The sequence below is a fragment of the Arvicanthis niloticus genome, chromosome 2 (genome assembly GCF_011762505.2).
Source record: "Arvicanthis niloticus isolate mArvNil1 chromosome 2, mArvNil1.pat.X, whole genome shotgun sequence".
Classification (NCBI taxonomy): domain Eukaryota; kingdom Metazoa; phylum Chordata; class Mammalia; order Rodentia; family Muridae; genus Arvicanthis; species Arvicanthis niloticus.
This window is the reverse complement of record NC_047659.1, coordinates 114469614-114487612: the sequence shown is the minus strand read 5'-3', so window position 1 is coordinate 114487612 and position 17999 is coordinate 114469614. Positions and strand designations below refer to the sequence as shown.

Genomic DNA, 17999 nt, shown 5'->3' with positions numbered 1-17999 from the left:
AGACAGCCTTCTTCCAGGCCAATCCTTATGAAAAGCTAAGCATTTACAACTTTACAAAATTACTTCCTAATATCCATCTCCTTGGAAAAAATGAATTAAGACCATGTATAGAAGTTTTTCAGGTGAATAAAAATGGAAAGAACTAAAAGATCATCAGGGAAGAAAAGCAGATTCAAACTATGTAATTATTCTGCAAGCCATTGAAGAAAAGTGCTGTCACTTTATATATCTAGACATGGAGGCACATGCATGTAAACCCAGAACTTTCCAGGTAGAGGCAGAAAGATAAGGAGTTCCAGGTCATACCCAGCTACACAGTGAGTTCAAGGTCAGCCTAAGGAGAGGTTTAGGGGAAGAGGGTGAAGAGAGAGGGAGGGAGGGAGGGAGGGAGGGAGGAAAAAGAAAGAAAGGGTTTTTATAAACAACAGCAAAGACTCTGAGATCAGCCCCGTCAACCTGACACACTAGAATCAGCTAGGAAGAAAGTATCATCCAGAAACTGCTTACAGCAGGCTGGCATGCTGAAGGCATCCATGCTATAAGGGATTTTTAAAAATATCTTTCCTCCTTTTTCTTTTCTTAAAGATTTATTATGTTTATGTGTGTGTGTGCAAGTGTCCTTTCAGATTCAGAAAAGGGAATTGGGTGTCTGAAACTGTAACAGGCAGTTGTGAAGCATGCAGCATGGGTGTTAGGAACCCAACTCCCGCCCTCTGCAAGAGGCAAGTGGGATAAACTACAGAGTATCTCTCAGCTATCTCATCTCTCTAAGCTACATTTTTTTGTCTTCACTGGGTGGAAAGGCCCAGGCCACTGTGGGTGATATCATTCCTTGGGTTTTGGTCCCAGACTGTGGAAGAGTGAAAGACATGGTTGAATAGTAGGCACATATTTATTCTCACTCTAGGATTGACTGCAGATGTGATCAGCTCTCTCAAGCTTCTAACACCAAGACTGCCCCTCTATAATGAACTATAACCTGGACTTGTAAGCTAAAATAAACCCTTTCTCCCCTACACTGCTTTTAGTAGGGGTACTTTATCACAGTCCAAGAAATAAACCAGAACAGGCTCAATCCTGTGACAGCATGGAATATCAACTCATTGATAAATGAGGAAATTTAAATGAAAATTAGATATTATTATTTGTATTTAAATATTAATATCATCCACTATTAATGAGGTAGCAGGTATTCTCCTTACCATACTGAGAAGAAAACAAATCTCTTAGGAGAACAGTTTTGCAGTATCTAAAATTTCAACTCTATATAACAACTGACAAGAAATATGTTTGAGGCTGAAGCTATAGCTCTGTGGTAAAGTGAGAGAGCATGAGAGATGGGCCCTGGTTCAGTCTCTAGTAATGTGGAAGATAATATCACCAGAGAAGGGGCTGGGTAGATTTGCATGTACAAATACCTAAAAATAACATACAAAAAGCAGCACTACTGGAGAAGCACCTGCAGTCCCTTTAACAACAGCAGCAGCTCCTGTAAACTGTGCAATAGTATGTGACCCCTAAAATAAACAAGATAAAGCACACACACCAGAGATAAACACACACAGATATAAGTACATAGACATAAGAAATAAGCTGCCATACATATATGGTAGAAGCAACACAGACATGGGGTTGTGTAGTTAAATTTACATAAATTTAACTCTGGGAAGAGTAAGTAAAGACACACATAAGTAAGTAGTTATTTCCCACTATCTACTGGGGACAGATTCCAGGACCACCCTTCCTCAGATATAATGTCACTGATATAAAATGGCATAGTTCACCTGGGCATCGTAGAGCATGTCTTTAGTCCCACCACTCAGGAGGCAGAGACAGGCAGATTTCTGTAATTTCAAGGCTAGCTTGGTCTACATAGTAAGTTCCAGGCCAGCCAGGGTTACATAGTGAGATCCTATCTCCAAAATTAAATAAATATAGATATAATGTCATGGTATTTGTAAACATCTCAATAGACTGTCCTACATACACTCACTCATCTCTACATTACCACTGACAATGTAAATGCTTTATAAATAGCTATTATACCATATTGTTTATGGAATTTTTTAAAAAGTCCCTACATTTTCAATACAGATGTAATGTCAAACAGTATTTTCCATTCCAGTTTGGCTAAACAGATGGACACAGAGGGGCAACTGCACTTATGTTCTGTTTACATCTTTAACAAGATGCATGATTTATTTATATAGCAAATAAAATAAAAAATAATATTTAATGAACTATATTCCTACTGAAAGCTGATTCTTCTTGATAAGTGTGTAAAGGTTCACTTGGGTTAACTAAGAATGGCTGATCAATGAGTGAATGAGGTACTGGAAGAACCATCTAAGGAACCCGATAACCTCAAAGTAGTCAAAATGCTCACAAGAAACCCATCAGCCTTGGTCAAGAAGAAAGAGACAAGATACTCACTTGCGGGCAATGGTGGTCACCCGGATGCGCTTCTGAGTGCTGGAATGCTGATACTGTGTGACAAACTGGATGGCACCTCTGCCTCCCTGGGGAATCGGGGCATTGTGCTGCAGGGTGAGAGGCCACACATCTGATTACTGTCTGAGGCATGACTTAAACATGGTCTACCTTCTAAAGCACTGAGGTAAGGTTCTCGGTACATTTTCAAAGGTACACTTAGGACCTGAATGTCCTATGGTATCATTGTATATAATAATTCTTATCTAAAAGGCAGAGGGGAGGGGGAGGAGAAGGAATATTAGCACATTCAAATGAAATGGAGCTGGGTATGTAGCTCGGGGATAGATCATGTGCATATAATATATGAGGCCTTGGGTTCAGTCCCAGTATCAGAAGGAATAATAGTATACTCCAGTTGAACTGCTGAACTATTTAGAGGTGAAAACTACAGATGATTGCAAGTTTCTCTAAAACATCAAAAATAAGCACACCTGTGATCCTATCAGAAGCTCAAAGCCACCCTGGTCTACAAGACACCCTGTCTCATCTCCCCTGCACCCACAAAAGCATACAAAATAAAATGGAGATATTTAATAACATGACTATAGAAAAATAGATTATAGAATCTAAATAGTAGTTATACAGGTGTTAAGTGTACAAGTCTATCAACTATTCTGTATATTTGTAATTTTTCATAACAAAATATTGGGAAAAGACTGATTCCCTCAAAAATTCATGAGTTATGATGGCTAAGAAAAGCCAGTAGTCATCTCAGGACCTGGTCACATCAACAATAAAGAAACACAGTAATTTGCTGCTTGATTCTAACTAAATGCTGGAGGGAATTTTAAAAGAGCATACATACCAAATGAACACAACACCTAACAGGACAGCAAAGGTGTACCAGGACGGGGAGAAAGTACCTCCTAACAAACCAGAAGAGATTCTAACATGAAGACAATTGCTACGGACCTGATTGACAACTTCAAAATAGATGCCAAGAGTAGATGAGGGATCCAGGCCACAGATCTTCCACTGACTTGTGCCACCAACACCAAGCTCCTAGGATGAGACGGGGATTTTAAAAAGACACATATAAAAATAAACCCTGAGGGAAACCAGGATTTCAAAGCACCAATAAGCAGGGTAGGTCACATTTGAACATTTGGTCCAAGCTAAAACTTTAAATTCTAATAAAAACATCTAGAAAAATGTGTAATTACCAGAAGGAATCTGAATGTTTACATTTACAGTACTTTTAAAATTAACCTTTTTACACTGACACTCTAAGTCATTTTAATACATCATACATATAACATATATCAGCATATAATACTGAAATCAATAAAAAATTATGTCAATGTTGGGAAAGAATACTGGGAAAGAATTGGTTTGAAAGCTGCATTTGCTTTCTCCATCACTATTAGAATAAAAAACAGAGAGCCGCAGATCAACTGGAAACCATATGGACAGACCGAAGCTTTAAGCAGATTCTGGTTTTATCTTTAAACCTAACTTCCATTCAACCAAGCACAGGGAGGAGAGTAACAGCTTAAATACCACTGTGCAGAAGCAGATGCCCCAAGACCGTGGATTCCTCTAGAGAAGATATTCAGCACTGCCTTCAACATCAGTGTCTGGAAACATAAAAGCAAAGAAACAGAAAGAAGAGACCAAAAGGTGAGGGCAAGGCTAGGGTTTGAGAAATGAAGGCTGTGGAACTCAAAGCGATGCTGGTGGGATTGGCAACAGCCACAGAGAGCAGTTAGGAACCAACTGGGGAGAAAACGCAGGCTAAGTGTAATATTTTCTCAGGTTTCACAATGAGGAAATGGTATAACATCCTTATTTTTAGGACACACACACTATATTACTTAAGAGCCGAATGTCATGACATCTGAAAATTATTTCTAAAGGTTTCTGTAAATAATGTTGGTAAAGCAAACATGCTAGGAGATCTTAACTACAGCTGTGGAATGCTGCAAGTTCCACCCAGTGGTGCTAGAGGGTGGGTACACAGGAACACACTGTCCTCTTCCTAAGACCATTGTATGTTTGAAACTGTGCTTTCCTTAACCCTGAAAGCATCCTCACCCTCCAACCAAAACTTTCAATGCTAAATTCAAATGGAAGACTAATCAGTGTGGTGTAATTTTTTAAAGTATCTTTGTAAAACTACTGCAGGAAGCTTCGTCAGAGAGACTCTCAAGCTCACAGAAAGTATCCTACATGGGGCAGCCTTCCAAAGCCCTCCCATGCAAACAGGAGTAGTGGTGCAAGTCACTGCACAGTGAGACCGCTAACTGTCAGATGGGCTTTGGGGCAGAAACTGCCCCATCCAAGGACTACAGAGGCATGTATACAAATAGTAACCCCCTGCCAAGCTAGGCAAAACTTTTATTTATATAGTCCCTGTCAATGTCTGCTCTGACATACAAGAGATAATGAACAACTTGTATAGGGCTCCAGTGTGTCCTTGTCCTAAGTGTGTCACCTAACCAACCTCATTTAATCCTAATATTATGAAGTAAGTACTGCTATTTTCCCATTTTCTAAAAGCACTGAATTACAGAACATTAAGAATTGTACCCAGAGTCGGGCGGTGGTGGCGCACGCCTTTAATCCCAGCACTTGGGAGGCAGAGGCAGGTGGGTTTTTGAGTTCAAGGCCAGCCTGGTCTACAGAGCGAGTTCCAGGACAGCCAGAGCTATACAGAGAAACCCTGTCTCGAAAAACAAAAACAAAAACAAAAACAAAAACAAAAACAAAAAGAATTGTACCCAGGCCACTCAGTTAGCAAGTGGTGGCTATGCACCCTAAATCCACAATAGCTATGTCCACCCTTCCGGACGATAAGAAGGCAGGGGCATGACTGTGTAACTACATCCCAGGATACCTCAGAGGCTGCACTTGATACAATTTTATGGGGGAAAATAAAGCTCTTACAGTAAAAGGACTGAACTTTTACTGGACCTCACAGCCAAATAAACCTCTTGATCACAGGCTATCCTACTGTGTAATCAGTCTGTTGAAGTACAACCTTAAAATAACAATATAACAATTAACCTTACTTGCCTTGGCTAGCCCATGAATCAGCTTTTAGAACTGATAACATTTTAGTTAGTGCATAGATTTAATCTTAAGTTATATACTCTACTCTTCCATGCCCTGGCCCAGAGTAATTTATATATGTGTGTGTGTATATATATATATGTATATGTATTACTATGTATATATATATGTGTGTGTGTGTATGTATGTGTGTGTGTGTATATATACATATGTATACATGTTGCTAACAACAGCCAGCATGTTGGAAACAACTTTATACAACAAATATTCACCATACATCTTAGAAACAACATATAGACATAGCTTGTCTGCAGTACTGAGTGCTTCTGTGTTACTTGGGGTCAGTAAAATGATCTCTCCCCCTGGTAAAACTGTTAGTGATTTCTGTAAAGAAACCCCATTCCTTTTCCACAGGATCCTTTCTGTGTTGTTCAATAAATACAGAACAGAGACAGACAAAGGGAAAGTGAGACACTAGATAGCATTCAGACAGGCAGACACAGACATGGAGATTACAGATAGGCCAGTAACTATGGACAGACAGAAGACAGAGAGAGAAGTGAAGAACTCAAACTTTAGTTGGCTCTGGGTCAAATTAATCAAAGAGGAAGTCTGTGATTTCATCCCTTGATGCAACACTCACTTTTCATACTCTGTTATACTTAGTGCGTGTAACCAATGCAAAAGAGACCTCATAAATCAGATGCTGTGTCTGTTGGCAGCTAAAGTATACTCACAGCATATGGGCCATCAGCAAAGCCAGTATGCCAAAGGGATGCCTGCACTTTGCTCTCATATACTAACAATACATATGTATCTGTATCATCCACTGTCTGACCAACTAAGTGGTCCCTTGTCCTAAGCTCATTATCAGCTGAGTGAGACACGGTACCAACTCTAAGTTATGAAGTACACAGGTTACTCTGGAAGAATCCTGAATGTCTGCCTTTGCTGTACGGAATTGCTTTTTGCTCTCAGCGAGATAGCATCCACGTATCAGATGTAGTGGGTGGATCAGATCTGGGTCCTCTGGATCAGCTTCAACCCTGAGCAAGGGTTAACTTTACCTTCCTGACTCCACATTTCCTTCTCTGGACAAAGACAGATCAATGGGCAGAAGGACAGATGATACTACCTCTTGGAGTTGTCATCAGTGAGGGTCAGAGCTCCTCTCATCCAAGTGCACCTCCCAGAGAACACAAAGCAAGATCACCAGGGTTTGTCTTAGCTAATGAGTTTACTCAGGGCAAGTGAGGAGGTGGCTTTTCCTTACATTCTCCGACACGCATGGTCCTTTCACATTCAGAGACACACATGGACCGATGGCTCCTGCGATCTTCAGCTCCCGAGAAGTCTAAAACAAATCACACAATAAGTTAAAGTGGAGCCAGCCTGCTGCCACCACAATGACAATAAAAGCTCAGAGGAAAATTCCCACAGAGAAAATCGCTAATGGATTGCACTATCTACACACCCTCTCAGGCTTTTCCAAGAACACTAGTTGCTGATTAAAGTTTCAACAAAATCCACCTTAGAAAATACATCAAGAAGACCAGGTATAATGGTACAACGGTAATACTTAGCAGGCTGAGGCAAAAGCTGAAGAGTTCAAGCCAGCCTCACCGTATTTGTGGCCACCTCGAGTTCATGAGACTGTCTCAAAATTAAAACAAAAAAGACAAAATTCATTTGTTTGATTTGAAGCAGGATCCCCAAGAAGAAGCTGAGACTAACCTGGAAATCCATAGATAGCCCAAGTGAACTTGTGCTCACGATCCTCCTACCTCTGCTTAAATGCTGGGATACAGATTGGCACCACCATACCTGGCCAGATGGCATTTTCAATTCTATTCATTTTCAACCTCTGAAACTATTATATATATGAAAGGCAACAACTCTCACAAACTGTAACATAATGATAAGATCAATGGAGATCTTTTTTCTTTTCTCTTTTTTTTCCTTTTCTTTTGAGGCAGGGTATCTATCTCTATGTAGTCCTGGCTGTTCTGGAACTCCCTACATAGACCAGGCTGGCCTTGAACTCACAGATTCTTCTGCCTCTGGATTTTTTTTTTTTTTTTTTTTTAAAAACAGATGAATATTTTGAAATCTGAGTTCATTTCAATAGAATAAATTCAATCCATACCTCTTTTTCTTTTGGGGCGGGTGTAGTTTGAGACAGGGTTTCTTTGTGTAGCCCGAACTGTCCTAGAACTTGCTGTGTAGATCAGGCTGATCTCAAACTCAGATATCCACCTGCCTCTGCCTCCATAGTGCTAGGATTAAAGGTGTGTGCTCAGTCCATTCCTCTTCCGCTTTACACAAATGCTGGGGTACTAACTCAAGGCCTGCATGCTTACACACAGGCACTACATCCACTGAGCCAGCTTCCTATCCCTTTTATAACAACCTCCAACTCTGCTAAATAAGCAATCAAGCAAACTCCGTAAACATGTAAAAATGCTATTCAAAGCTATCCTAGATAATTTAATGCTTTTCTCTAATTCTCTAATGATGTTTCTAACAGCCCCTTTTAATGATTTCTAAATGACTTAAGAGTTAGCTGTCTAGGACTCTGATTTCCTACACAGTATTAGAACACCTGGATTCTTCTTAAATATAAACCCCACTTTGAGCAGTGACTCACATCGATGGATGGATACTGACCATGTGTGACTTGCCTGTTATCAAGCCTCAGTATAGCAACCAACACCCACCCCAAACCCCACTGACTCTGCCTATGCTAAACCAGGGTGCAACAGAGCAGGGCCTGAGAGGAAAGAGAAACTTCCCATTTAGAACTCTAATAAACACATGGGTAATCCTCAAGAAGCAAAGGAATACGGTGGGCAAATACTTTGTGATAACCATCTTGTTGGATCCTTTTAACTGGTCATTAAAGCTTATGTCTAGTGGCGGAGGCTGCAGTGTCTAAACTGAAACACACTAATCCCAGTAAAGTTTCAAAAGTCTGTAATATGGCTGAGTACAGTGCCGCACACAGGAGGGAGAGGCAAGCCTGGTCTATATAGTGAGTTCCAAGACAGCTGGGGATACACACAGTGAGACCCTGCCTCAGATAAATAATAAATAATTAAATATTTATCATGTACATATGAAAATTCTATAAGCTAATTATATAAGATAATTTAAAATAAAACTTTTCTAAAAGCCTACTGCACCTTTACTTCCAATGTAGCACCAAACGCCATTCTGAAATCTCCATTGAAGTCTTTACTAAAAATTCTTTGGAATGTCTGCTTGAAAAGAGAAGTGTTGAAAGAATCTCCCATCACCATGTGGCCTCTAGATAAGAAAGAAGGAAAGCATACATTTAAAAAGATTGGAAGCCATTTGGTTGTTCCCTTAAGATTCACAAACAATTTACACCTCCTTTTGTTGTCTAATCGCTCTGGCTTGGACTTCGAGTACTATACTGAATAGGTAGGGAGAGAGTGGGCAGCCTTGTCTAGTCCCTGATTTTAGTGGGTTGCTTCAAGTTTCTCTCCATTTAGTTTGATGTTGGTTCCTGGTTTGCTGTATATTGCTTTTACTATGTTTAGTTATGGGCCTTGAATTCCTGATCTTCCCAGGACTTTTACCATGAAGGGGTGTTGAATTTTGTCAAATGCTTTCTCGGCATCTAGTGAGATGATCATATGGGTTTTTTCTTTTAGTTTGTTTATATAGTGAATTACATTGATGGGTTTTTATATATTGAACCATCCCTGCATTTCTGGGATAAAGACTACTTGATCATGATGGACAGTTGTTTTGATGTGTTCTTGGAGAAAGAGGAACACTTCTCCATTGTTGGTGGGATTGCAAGCTGATACAACCAATCTGGAAATCAGTCTGGCAGTTCCTCAAAAAATTGGACATAGTATTACCTGAGGACTCAGCTATACCACTCCTGGGCATACACCCAAAAGATGCTCCAACATATAACAAGGACATATACTTCACTACATTTGTAGCAGCCTTATTTATAATAGCCAGAAACTGGAAAGAACCCAGATGTCCTTCTACAGAGGAATGGATACAGAAAATGTGGTACATTTACACAATGGAGTATTATCAGCTATTACAAACAATGAAATCATGACATTCTTAGGCAAATGGATGGAACTAGAAAATATCCTGAGTGAGGTAACCCAATCACAGAAGAACACACATGGGATGCACTCACTGATAACTGGATATTAGCCCAAAAGCTCGCAATACCCAAGATACAACTCAGAGACCACATAAAGCTCATGAAGAAGAAAGACCAAAGTGTGGGTGCTTCAGTCCTTCTTAGAAGGAGTAACAAAGTACTCACAGGAGCAAATATGGAGTGTGGAGCAGAGACTGCCCCACCTGGGGATCCATCCCATGTGCAGTCACCAAAGGCAGACACAGTTGTAGATGTCAGAAAGTGCATGCTGACAGGAGCCTGATATAGCTGTCTCCTGAGAGGCTCTGCCACAGCCTGATATATTCAGAGGTGGATGCTCACAGCTAACCATTGAACTGATTACTGGGTTCCCAATGGAGAAGTTAGAGAGAAGACTGAAGAAGCTGAAGAGGTTTGCTGCCTCATGAGGAGAGCAACAATACCAACCAACCAGAGCTCTCAGGGTCTAAACCGCCAGCCTGGGAGCACACAGGAAGAGACCCATGGCTCCAGCTCTATATGTAGGGAAGGATGGCCTTGTCCGGCATCAGTGGGAAGTGGTAAAGGAGGTCCTTGGTTCCATGAAGGCTGGATGCCCCAGTGTATGGGGAATTCGAGGAATGAGAGTGGGTGAATGGGTGGGGACACACCCTCATAGAAGCAGGAGGAGGGGGAATGGATAGTGGGTTTTGGTGGGGAGGGAAATGGGGGAAAGGGGATAACATCTGAAACGCGCACGCGCACGTGCACGCGCACACGCACACGCACACGCACACGCACACACACATACCAACAAATAAACAAACAAATAAATAAATGTTAAGTTAAAGAGAAAAGAGATGCAGACCTCCAGCCCCACACACAGCTCTCTGTAGATGCTGCTCCTCAGAATGTGCCATGTGTTCAATGGGATCTCGGGCAAATATAGGTAGGTTCTGACACAGCAGCAAGTGGGAATGAGGTCTGAGGCTGCACTTCTAATGAGCTCCCAGAGAAACCAAGGCAGTGTGTGCTCAAACTTTGTTCTATTTTAGAATCACAGGAAGGAACCTGAAGAATGCTGATACCTAAGCCATGCCCTGTGTTCTTTATATTAGGCTGTTGGGGACTAGGGATGGGGAAGGTGACAAAGCAGCTTGTTTTGTTGTCCTTTGACTAGAGTCTTTAAAGTTCCCTAAGCGACACTGATGTGCATCTGAGCTTCAGATTCAGTGCTCCACCTCAGTGCCCCTTGCACTTTCATGACCGCTGCTCCCCAAGAGCTTCTGTTGCACAAGGTCTGAGGAAAGCCAAAGAACATTCCTAATCGGTTCCCATAACCCCCTAAGGTTCCTGGTCCAACCATCACTGCAAGCTGAGAATCCAGTCTACATTTTCACTTGAGGACAACATGACTTAGTAGCAAGTGTACCCCATAAGGTGACAGTGTGACTGGCATTAGTCGCAGAATCATTAGCCTGGTCAAGTTTCTTCTAATTACTTGACACTGACACTCAGATGGCATTTACTCACTATCACAAGAATGTCTACTACTGAAGGCCAGGTACTCCACACTAGCTCGATGGCCCAGTCTGCAGACAAGTCTAACAACTCCAAAGAAGAAACAAAGTTACTCGGATGCCACTTGTTCCCAGTGAAATCCTGAGACCATTTCTAAGTACTGCTTCTTCCTCCACAGGGCCTACAGTCCCTTTCCAGCCAACGAATCCAAACCTTGGAGCGACCTGAAAACTCCAAAGCTGGCCTCACTCACCCCTGTAACTCCATCATTCATTCCTTCTCTTATTTCCCAGGTGTTCAATGTCAACATACCCTGTAAGATTTGGACAACACCTCATCTCCAGAAGTCCAGTTTGATCAAGGGCACAAGCATAAATATCAATGCAGTGACCATTAGTAGCAGTTCGATTAGCAAGCATCTCATAATGCTGTAAAGAAAGAAAACTATTAGGAGACACAAGCATAGCTTCCAAGGCACGTCTTACCACACCTAAGGATGTAATCAACAACAGAAGCATGGAGTTCACTGCCTATAATACAGCCGTGTAAAATCAAAATGCAGCTTTAGAGTCAAAACTCCTTAAACAATCTAAAGCCATTCACTCTAACTAGCCAGGTGGGCTCCGAAAGCTCAAAGGAGGCAAGGTCTGGAAGAGTGTCACTACACAAGCTGACATCAGCAGGTGGCCATCATTGACCCGGCGCAGGCCACATGTGGTGTCTGACTTATTAAGCTGGAATCCCAGGGCACCTACCTTGGTTGCCTTTTTCATAAACCGAGCATTATCTTTCTCAATATCGTGCCAGGAACGAATGGGAGTCTTCAATTCATCTCCAACCACCATGCCAGGTCCTTGGGTCGGGGGCCCACCAGTGAACAGCATGATCCTGGCTCCAGTATTTGGGAAAGTACCCTAAAATTAGAGTTAAAGACTGTGGCAGAAACATACAGTTCCACCTCTGAGCAGGTTGCGGTTTCTATATTCAAGTCCAAGTCCTGGCCGCTTCACAGCTTCTTGACCCTAGTGCTGCTGCAGAGTAACACACATAACGGGAGAGGAGCAGCTCTTACCCTCTCCCAACCAGACGGTTTGGACTTGTATTACATCAGTGAAAGCACTCGCCACTGCTCCAATTCCCTTAGTTTTTCATAAAAACTTCTTGGTATTTGTAAAATACTGAGGTCCTCCTCAATGTAAATAATAATAACCAAGACATTTTCTGATACATAAACAAAGGGCTGAATTAAGGCACAAGAAATTTTCCAACAAAGCTAACAAGAACAGCTTGTATGGCTGGACAGGTCTCTATAAAAATGTGAATTACCTCCAACAAGCCAACAGCAATGGACAAAGCAACACCAGTGGATCGCAGTGGTCTCTTCCCCTGAGTTACTGGCCATGGGTCCCTCTGCAGCTCCCCAAGAAGATCTGTGAGGTTCATGTCAATCTTGTGAATGGGCTGTAGAAATCTGTATGATTTCAAAAGGGAATATCAGCTGTGATTTAATAAAGTATACTTTCAGCCCTAGGTCACACAATTAACCACTCTTTAAAACAATTATCCAATAGGAAAAACTCAAAACTTTTTCCTTCAAAATTATCTCTATAAATACAGAATCAATTCCAAGCAATTTTACTGTGAAATATGCCATAAAATCTAATACTCATACATTAAGCATGTATCATAAAAAAAATTGAAAAGGGAAAAAAAAAAGTAAGTTTAATTAACTTTTAAGCAGCAAGGAAACCCTAATGATAAGCCTAGTGTGGTTCCGGTTTGTTTGAGGCTCGTTTATGTGAACAGTCTTCGTCAGGCTGAAGTTTCTGCCTGCATGCCCCTTGAGACTTAGAAGCTACGTAGAAAGCAACACTCTGGTTTCTGAAGACAGCAGAGGCTGTCTCCAGCACCAGAAGCTTTCAATACACTGAAGGAAGTGAATGCCTCCTCACAGGCTTATTTAAAAATAACTAAAGAAGTGTTTTATGTTTTGTCAGTTTTACTTAAAGATCAAAGATAACAGCCAATGAGGAGGAGACGGGATAAATCGTGTCAAAACGTTTCTCTGAGACACTGAATATCTACTGGCTTAGTCTGTAATTTTTTTTCTCTTAGAACTATGGACCCAGAAGCCCTAAGCTTGCTCTTCCTAGTCTGGGCTGTTAGACATGGCCACCGAAGAGCACGTGACACTGTATACTGGTGTCTCACCTGCTGGAAACAAAGGGCTGCTCCTGAGGTTGAACAGGTCTGGTTTGCTGCACAGGCATAGCTGACTTGGTCAGGCCCAGCATCTCCTGAAAGGGAAAAACAGAAAGATTCAATTTTCATTAACACTAAAAGTAAATAATAGCATTGCAGAGCCACCCTTGCTCCTGCTTCTTTATAAGGCACTAACCTGAATCTGCTTTGCAGTTAAATCCTTGGTCCCTCGGAAGACATAGCTCTTGGAGATTCCTTCACAGCTTAGTTCGTGAACCTGCACCATCCTCCCAAAAGTGATAAGACCAACCAGGGCATCTGGAGGAAGGAGACTCAGAGACATCTGCAGGGACTCTTTGAGGGCTTGAAGGTCATCTTCCTCCAAACATGTGTCAACCACATAGAGAAAGATCAGAGGGGACCTAGCACCTCTCTTTGAGATAAAAAAAAAAAAAAAAAAAAAAGTGTGATGATCAGTATACACATAGACATAACCAGGGAGCACAGAAAGATCCAATTTCCATAATTTTCATTAGCACAAAAAGTAAATAATAAACATCTTCACAAGGGACAAGCCTGCATTCCACAGGACAAATCAGGTACAATACACTAAGTCGCTATGCCTGTAAATATCTAGGGGAATAAGGGCTATGTATGTAAGAATCTACATCAGCGTGACCTCATCAACTGACTGATCATCACATCATCAAATGATGAGGACCCAAAGTCTATCAAAACAAACAGTAATCTAAAAATGTATCCAATATTAAATACCTACTATGTGCCAGACGTTACTGAAAACCCTGGGATGCATCACTGAACAGAAGGAACAAAGATTCCTGCCAGTCAAATTACATGGAATTAGACATGACAGAGGCAGGCCGCCAGAAGACTAGATTCCAGAATTCAAACAAAAAATTATCTTGATACTAAAATTTTGTTTTGAGAACTGTATATTGCAGAATATACAGCCTTGGTGTATCTACTCATCAAGCAAGCTGAGCAGACCTGCTCGAACCTCTGATGTCCTGGAATTCCAGCTGGATGCAGTGAAGACACAGCATCAGAGGATTATCAATTTACTCTTCCCCCAGTCCCTCTTCTAATATCTCAATAATATCTAATATCCCTCTTCTAATATCTCAAGAAATTGAGCATCTTTGGAGTTACTCCAGTTGTGGTGAGACAGCCACTAGGCAAGAATTGCCTCTTTCCATCTACAGACAAATTACTGTCCAGAAAAGGACACACTTGCAGAATAGTCGACTGATTATATTGGCCAAGACAGAGTAATCAGCTCTTAATTCTGCATCACTAGGTCTGTCAGATGATCCTGGGCCAGAAGACTGAAGATCAGATGCTCCAACGTTTTGTAGTATAGGGACTGTCCAGGGGTTCAGCAGTCTCTATAAATTGGCTAAGTTTTAGAAGCTATGCTTTGTGCTTCCCATAATTTCAGTTAACTCAGTCATTCTGGATTTCTGACAGGGTTGAAGACTTATAGTCTCATAGCCAATCCTGGCTATTTACTTTGAGAGAAAAGATTTGAGAGGATGGTTTTCAGCTGACATTCATTCTAAAGCCAAGAAAAAAGCCAGGTTCAGAACTAAGTATTTTAGTTAGAAGAAATGACAGAGGTTCTGGTTAGTCAACAAAATGATGGACTGGGTATTAGGTCTATCTTGTACCTTACTGACACAAATTGGTACAGTTATGCTCTAATTGTATTTTGAGAGAAAAGTTTTATTTTAACAGGAAGAGTGATATGTAGGAGGAGCTAAGGTGGGAGGAGCTAAGGAGAGGAAGAAGAAGAGGAAGAACAGGAGGAGGAGAAGGAGAGGAGGAGCTAGGAGATGAGAGAGGGGGGGTGGGCATGGAGCGGGATGTTCTTCTGTCTCCACCAGTCAAAGATAGTTAATATATCTAGGTTTGGTATTGGGTCACACTTCTGATTGTATGGGCATCTTGTTATTGAGCATTACCAAACTTACAAAGCCTTTTATCAACATTTTAAAAAATTGTATAAAAGCAAAAAAGAGGAGGGGGATGGGATAGGGGGTTTCTAGGGAGAGGAAATGAAAAAAGGGGATGGCATCTGAAATGTAAATAAAATATTCAAAAATAAATAAATAAATAAACAAACAAACAAAAGGAACAAACCTGGGGAGGAAGCCAGGGAGCAGCAATAGTTAAGATGGAGGACGGTGCCAGGTCCCTTTGTTAAACAGAGATCATGGCTGGGGATGCTGGCCCATGACTTTGGAGGAAGAGGCAGATGGATCTGTGTGAGTTTGAGGTCAGCCTGGTCTATATACTGAGTCCTAGGACAGCTAGAGCTATATAGTGAGACCATGTCTCAGAAAGTCATTAAATGCCAGGTGGTTGTGACACACGCCTTTAATCCCAGCACTTGAGAGGCAAAGGCAGGCGGATCTCTGAGTTCGAGGCTAGCCTGGTCTATAGAGTTAGTTCCAGGACAGCCAGGGCTATACAGAGAACTTTGTCTCGGGGAAAAAAAAAAACAAAAAACAAAAAACATAAAACAAAAAGCAAAAAAAAAAAAAACAAGCAAACAAAAAAGTCAATAAATAAAAAATAGAGAGAGATGAAGGTAGCTTCCTTAAGAAGGTAAAAGCTGTGGTGACAAGATATCTCGGCAGATAAAGGCCAAACCAAGCCTGATGACCTACACTCAATCCCCAGGACCCAAAAAATAAGTATTGGCTCCACAAACTGTCCTCTGACCTCACACACACATACACACACTCTTACACAAGTATATGCATGCATGCACCCATGCACCCATGCACAAACACATATAGATACTCAAACACACATACATGCACATGCACACATGAGCATGCATGCACACACACACAAATACACATGCTCACATACATGCACAAAACACATAAGCACACTCACATACACATGCGCACATACATGTATGCAAACACGCATGCATACATACACACAAACACATAAACAAATCATGGTTGTGGGGAGGAGGGAGGGATGCGGAGCAATGCACAGCAAAAAGAGCCCCAACCTGAGAGAAAGATAAATCAAACACCCTCCTGCAGGTGTGACACCTGAGGGGTCAAGAAGGCCTATGGAACTAAACAAGGACACTAGTGGGAGATAAGACACGGGGCCTTGAAGACTATGTTTTGCTTTGGGTAGAGAGAGGCCAATTTAGTCCATCAGTGACTGGACATATGTCTCTACAGAGTTACACTGGCTGTTGGGTTAAGAATAAAACATAAACAAAGAAAATTGAGGGAGATCAACTAAAAGACTATCAATGTATCTCATGAGAGGAGGCTCATGGCCCAGGATGGCTAGGGTTGGGAGAGGAGTGGTGGGTGGAGACTAGGTATGTTCTGAATAGTATGTCAAAGAATGTTCTATCCAAGTGAGACAGGGGATATAGAAGAAAGAGGTCACTCTTAAGAGAAAGGGGTGGGTCTGACCTTTCTAGTCCAGGCTAGTCCCCACCACTGTTCATCTCTTCAGCTGCATTTAGTTGTTGATTTCACTGAAATCATGTTCAAGAAAGGAAGATCAACAGGAAGGGTGGGTGAGGGACCTACATCCCAGAATGCTTAGGGAGAAACAGAGGTAGCAGCTAAGAGCAGGTAGGTAGGAAAGGAAACAGACTGCAGGATTTAATTGCAAACCTATCTCTCCTTCTAGCATACACAGACCAGTGGCAGGAAGGGAGGGAGACACTACTTTTTAAGCTGACCACCTAGAATATGAAGCATCTTCAGGTGAGATGTGGAAGGCTGTGGAGGATAGGCTTTAAATCTGATCAGGTCCATCCTTTTTGAAGCCTGGGTCAAGACCTGAAAACAATGTCAGTAACACAAATATTCTAGAATATACCATCTAGAATCCTGCTCCCATGGACACCAGTTTTACCTCTTGAGGGCAGGTGAGAGACTCAGAACTCCAAGTATTTCAAAGGACACTCAATTTAACAATATTCATTAAATACATGACAAAATTACCTGGACCATATATTCAATTGTGGAAAACTGGGGCATCAATTCAGCAGGCTGATTCACCTCAGATATGCCTGTATATGCTGGGGGGAACTGACAAGAAGAAAGAAGAACAACATTTACTTAGGGCTAAAAGTGACTGGAGTTCTACGGTTTCCTCTGACTGGGGATTAAGCCTAGGCATATATATCCTTGTTAGGAAAGTACACCACCTCTGAGCTCCAGCTCCAGCTATACGTGGACACGTATGGTACACTTATTTTCCATTTATAAAACTGGTTCATGACCGTGTTAATTTTGAAAGCACAAAATATAAAACATGTTGCTAAAACATAAATATAAGCACTTAAAGCTTCTCTCTTACATGTCTATGATTTTAAAACCTTAAAAAATATTTAGTATTTAGAAAAGGCCTGTTCACCCATCCATACAGGCAAGTTCATATGCTTTAAAATATACTACTCAAAAAATCGGGAGAGATAGCTCAGTGATTAAGAGCACTGGCTGCTTTTCCAGAGGACCTGGGTTCAATTCCCAGTACCCACATGGCAGCTTACAATTGTCTGTAACTCCAGTTCTAGGGCATCTGACACCCTCATAGGGACATGCAGGCAAAACATCAATGCACA

The 17999-nt window shown here is 41.5% G+C and overlaps 1 protein-coding gene across 1 annotated transcript in view; it reads right to left on the bottom strand.

Annotated features, from left to right (window-relative positions):
- Sec23b (SEC23 homolog B, COPII component) overlaps positions 1 to 17999 on the bottom strand; it is a 38535-nt gene that overhangs the window by 13797 nt on the left and 6739 nt on the right. Inside the window, exons 4-13 of the mRNA XM_034494628.2 lie at positions 17377 to 17463; positions 13560 to 13796; positions 13373 to 13458; positions 12488 to 12632; positions 11917 to 12075; positions 11474 to 11589; positions 8688 to 8811; positions 6779 to 6859; positions 3406 to 3495; positions 2434 to 2540 (exon numbers count right to left, since the gene is read on the bottom strand). Coding sequence (XP_034350519.1) covers positions 2434 to 2540; positions 3406 to 3495; positions 6779 to 6859; positions 8688 to 8811; positions 11474 to 11589; positions 11917 to 12075; positions 12488 to 12632; positions 13373 to 13458; positions 13560 to 13796; positions 17377 to 17463 — 1232 coding nt within the window. The remainder of the gene's footprint in view (positions 1 to 2433; positions 2541 to 3405; positions 3496 to 6778; positions 6860 to 8687; positions 8812 to 11473; positions 11590 to 11916; positions 12076 to 12487; positions 12633 to 13372; positions 13459 to 13559; positions 13797 to 17376; positions 17464 to 17999) is intronic.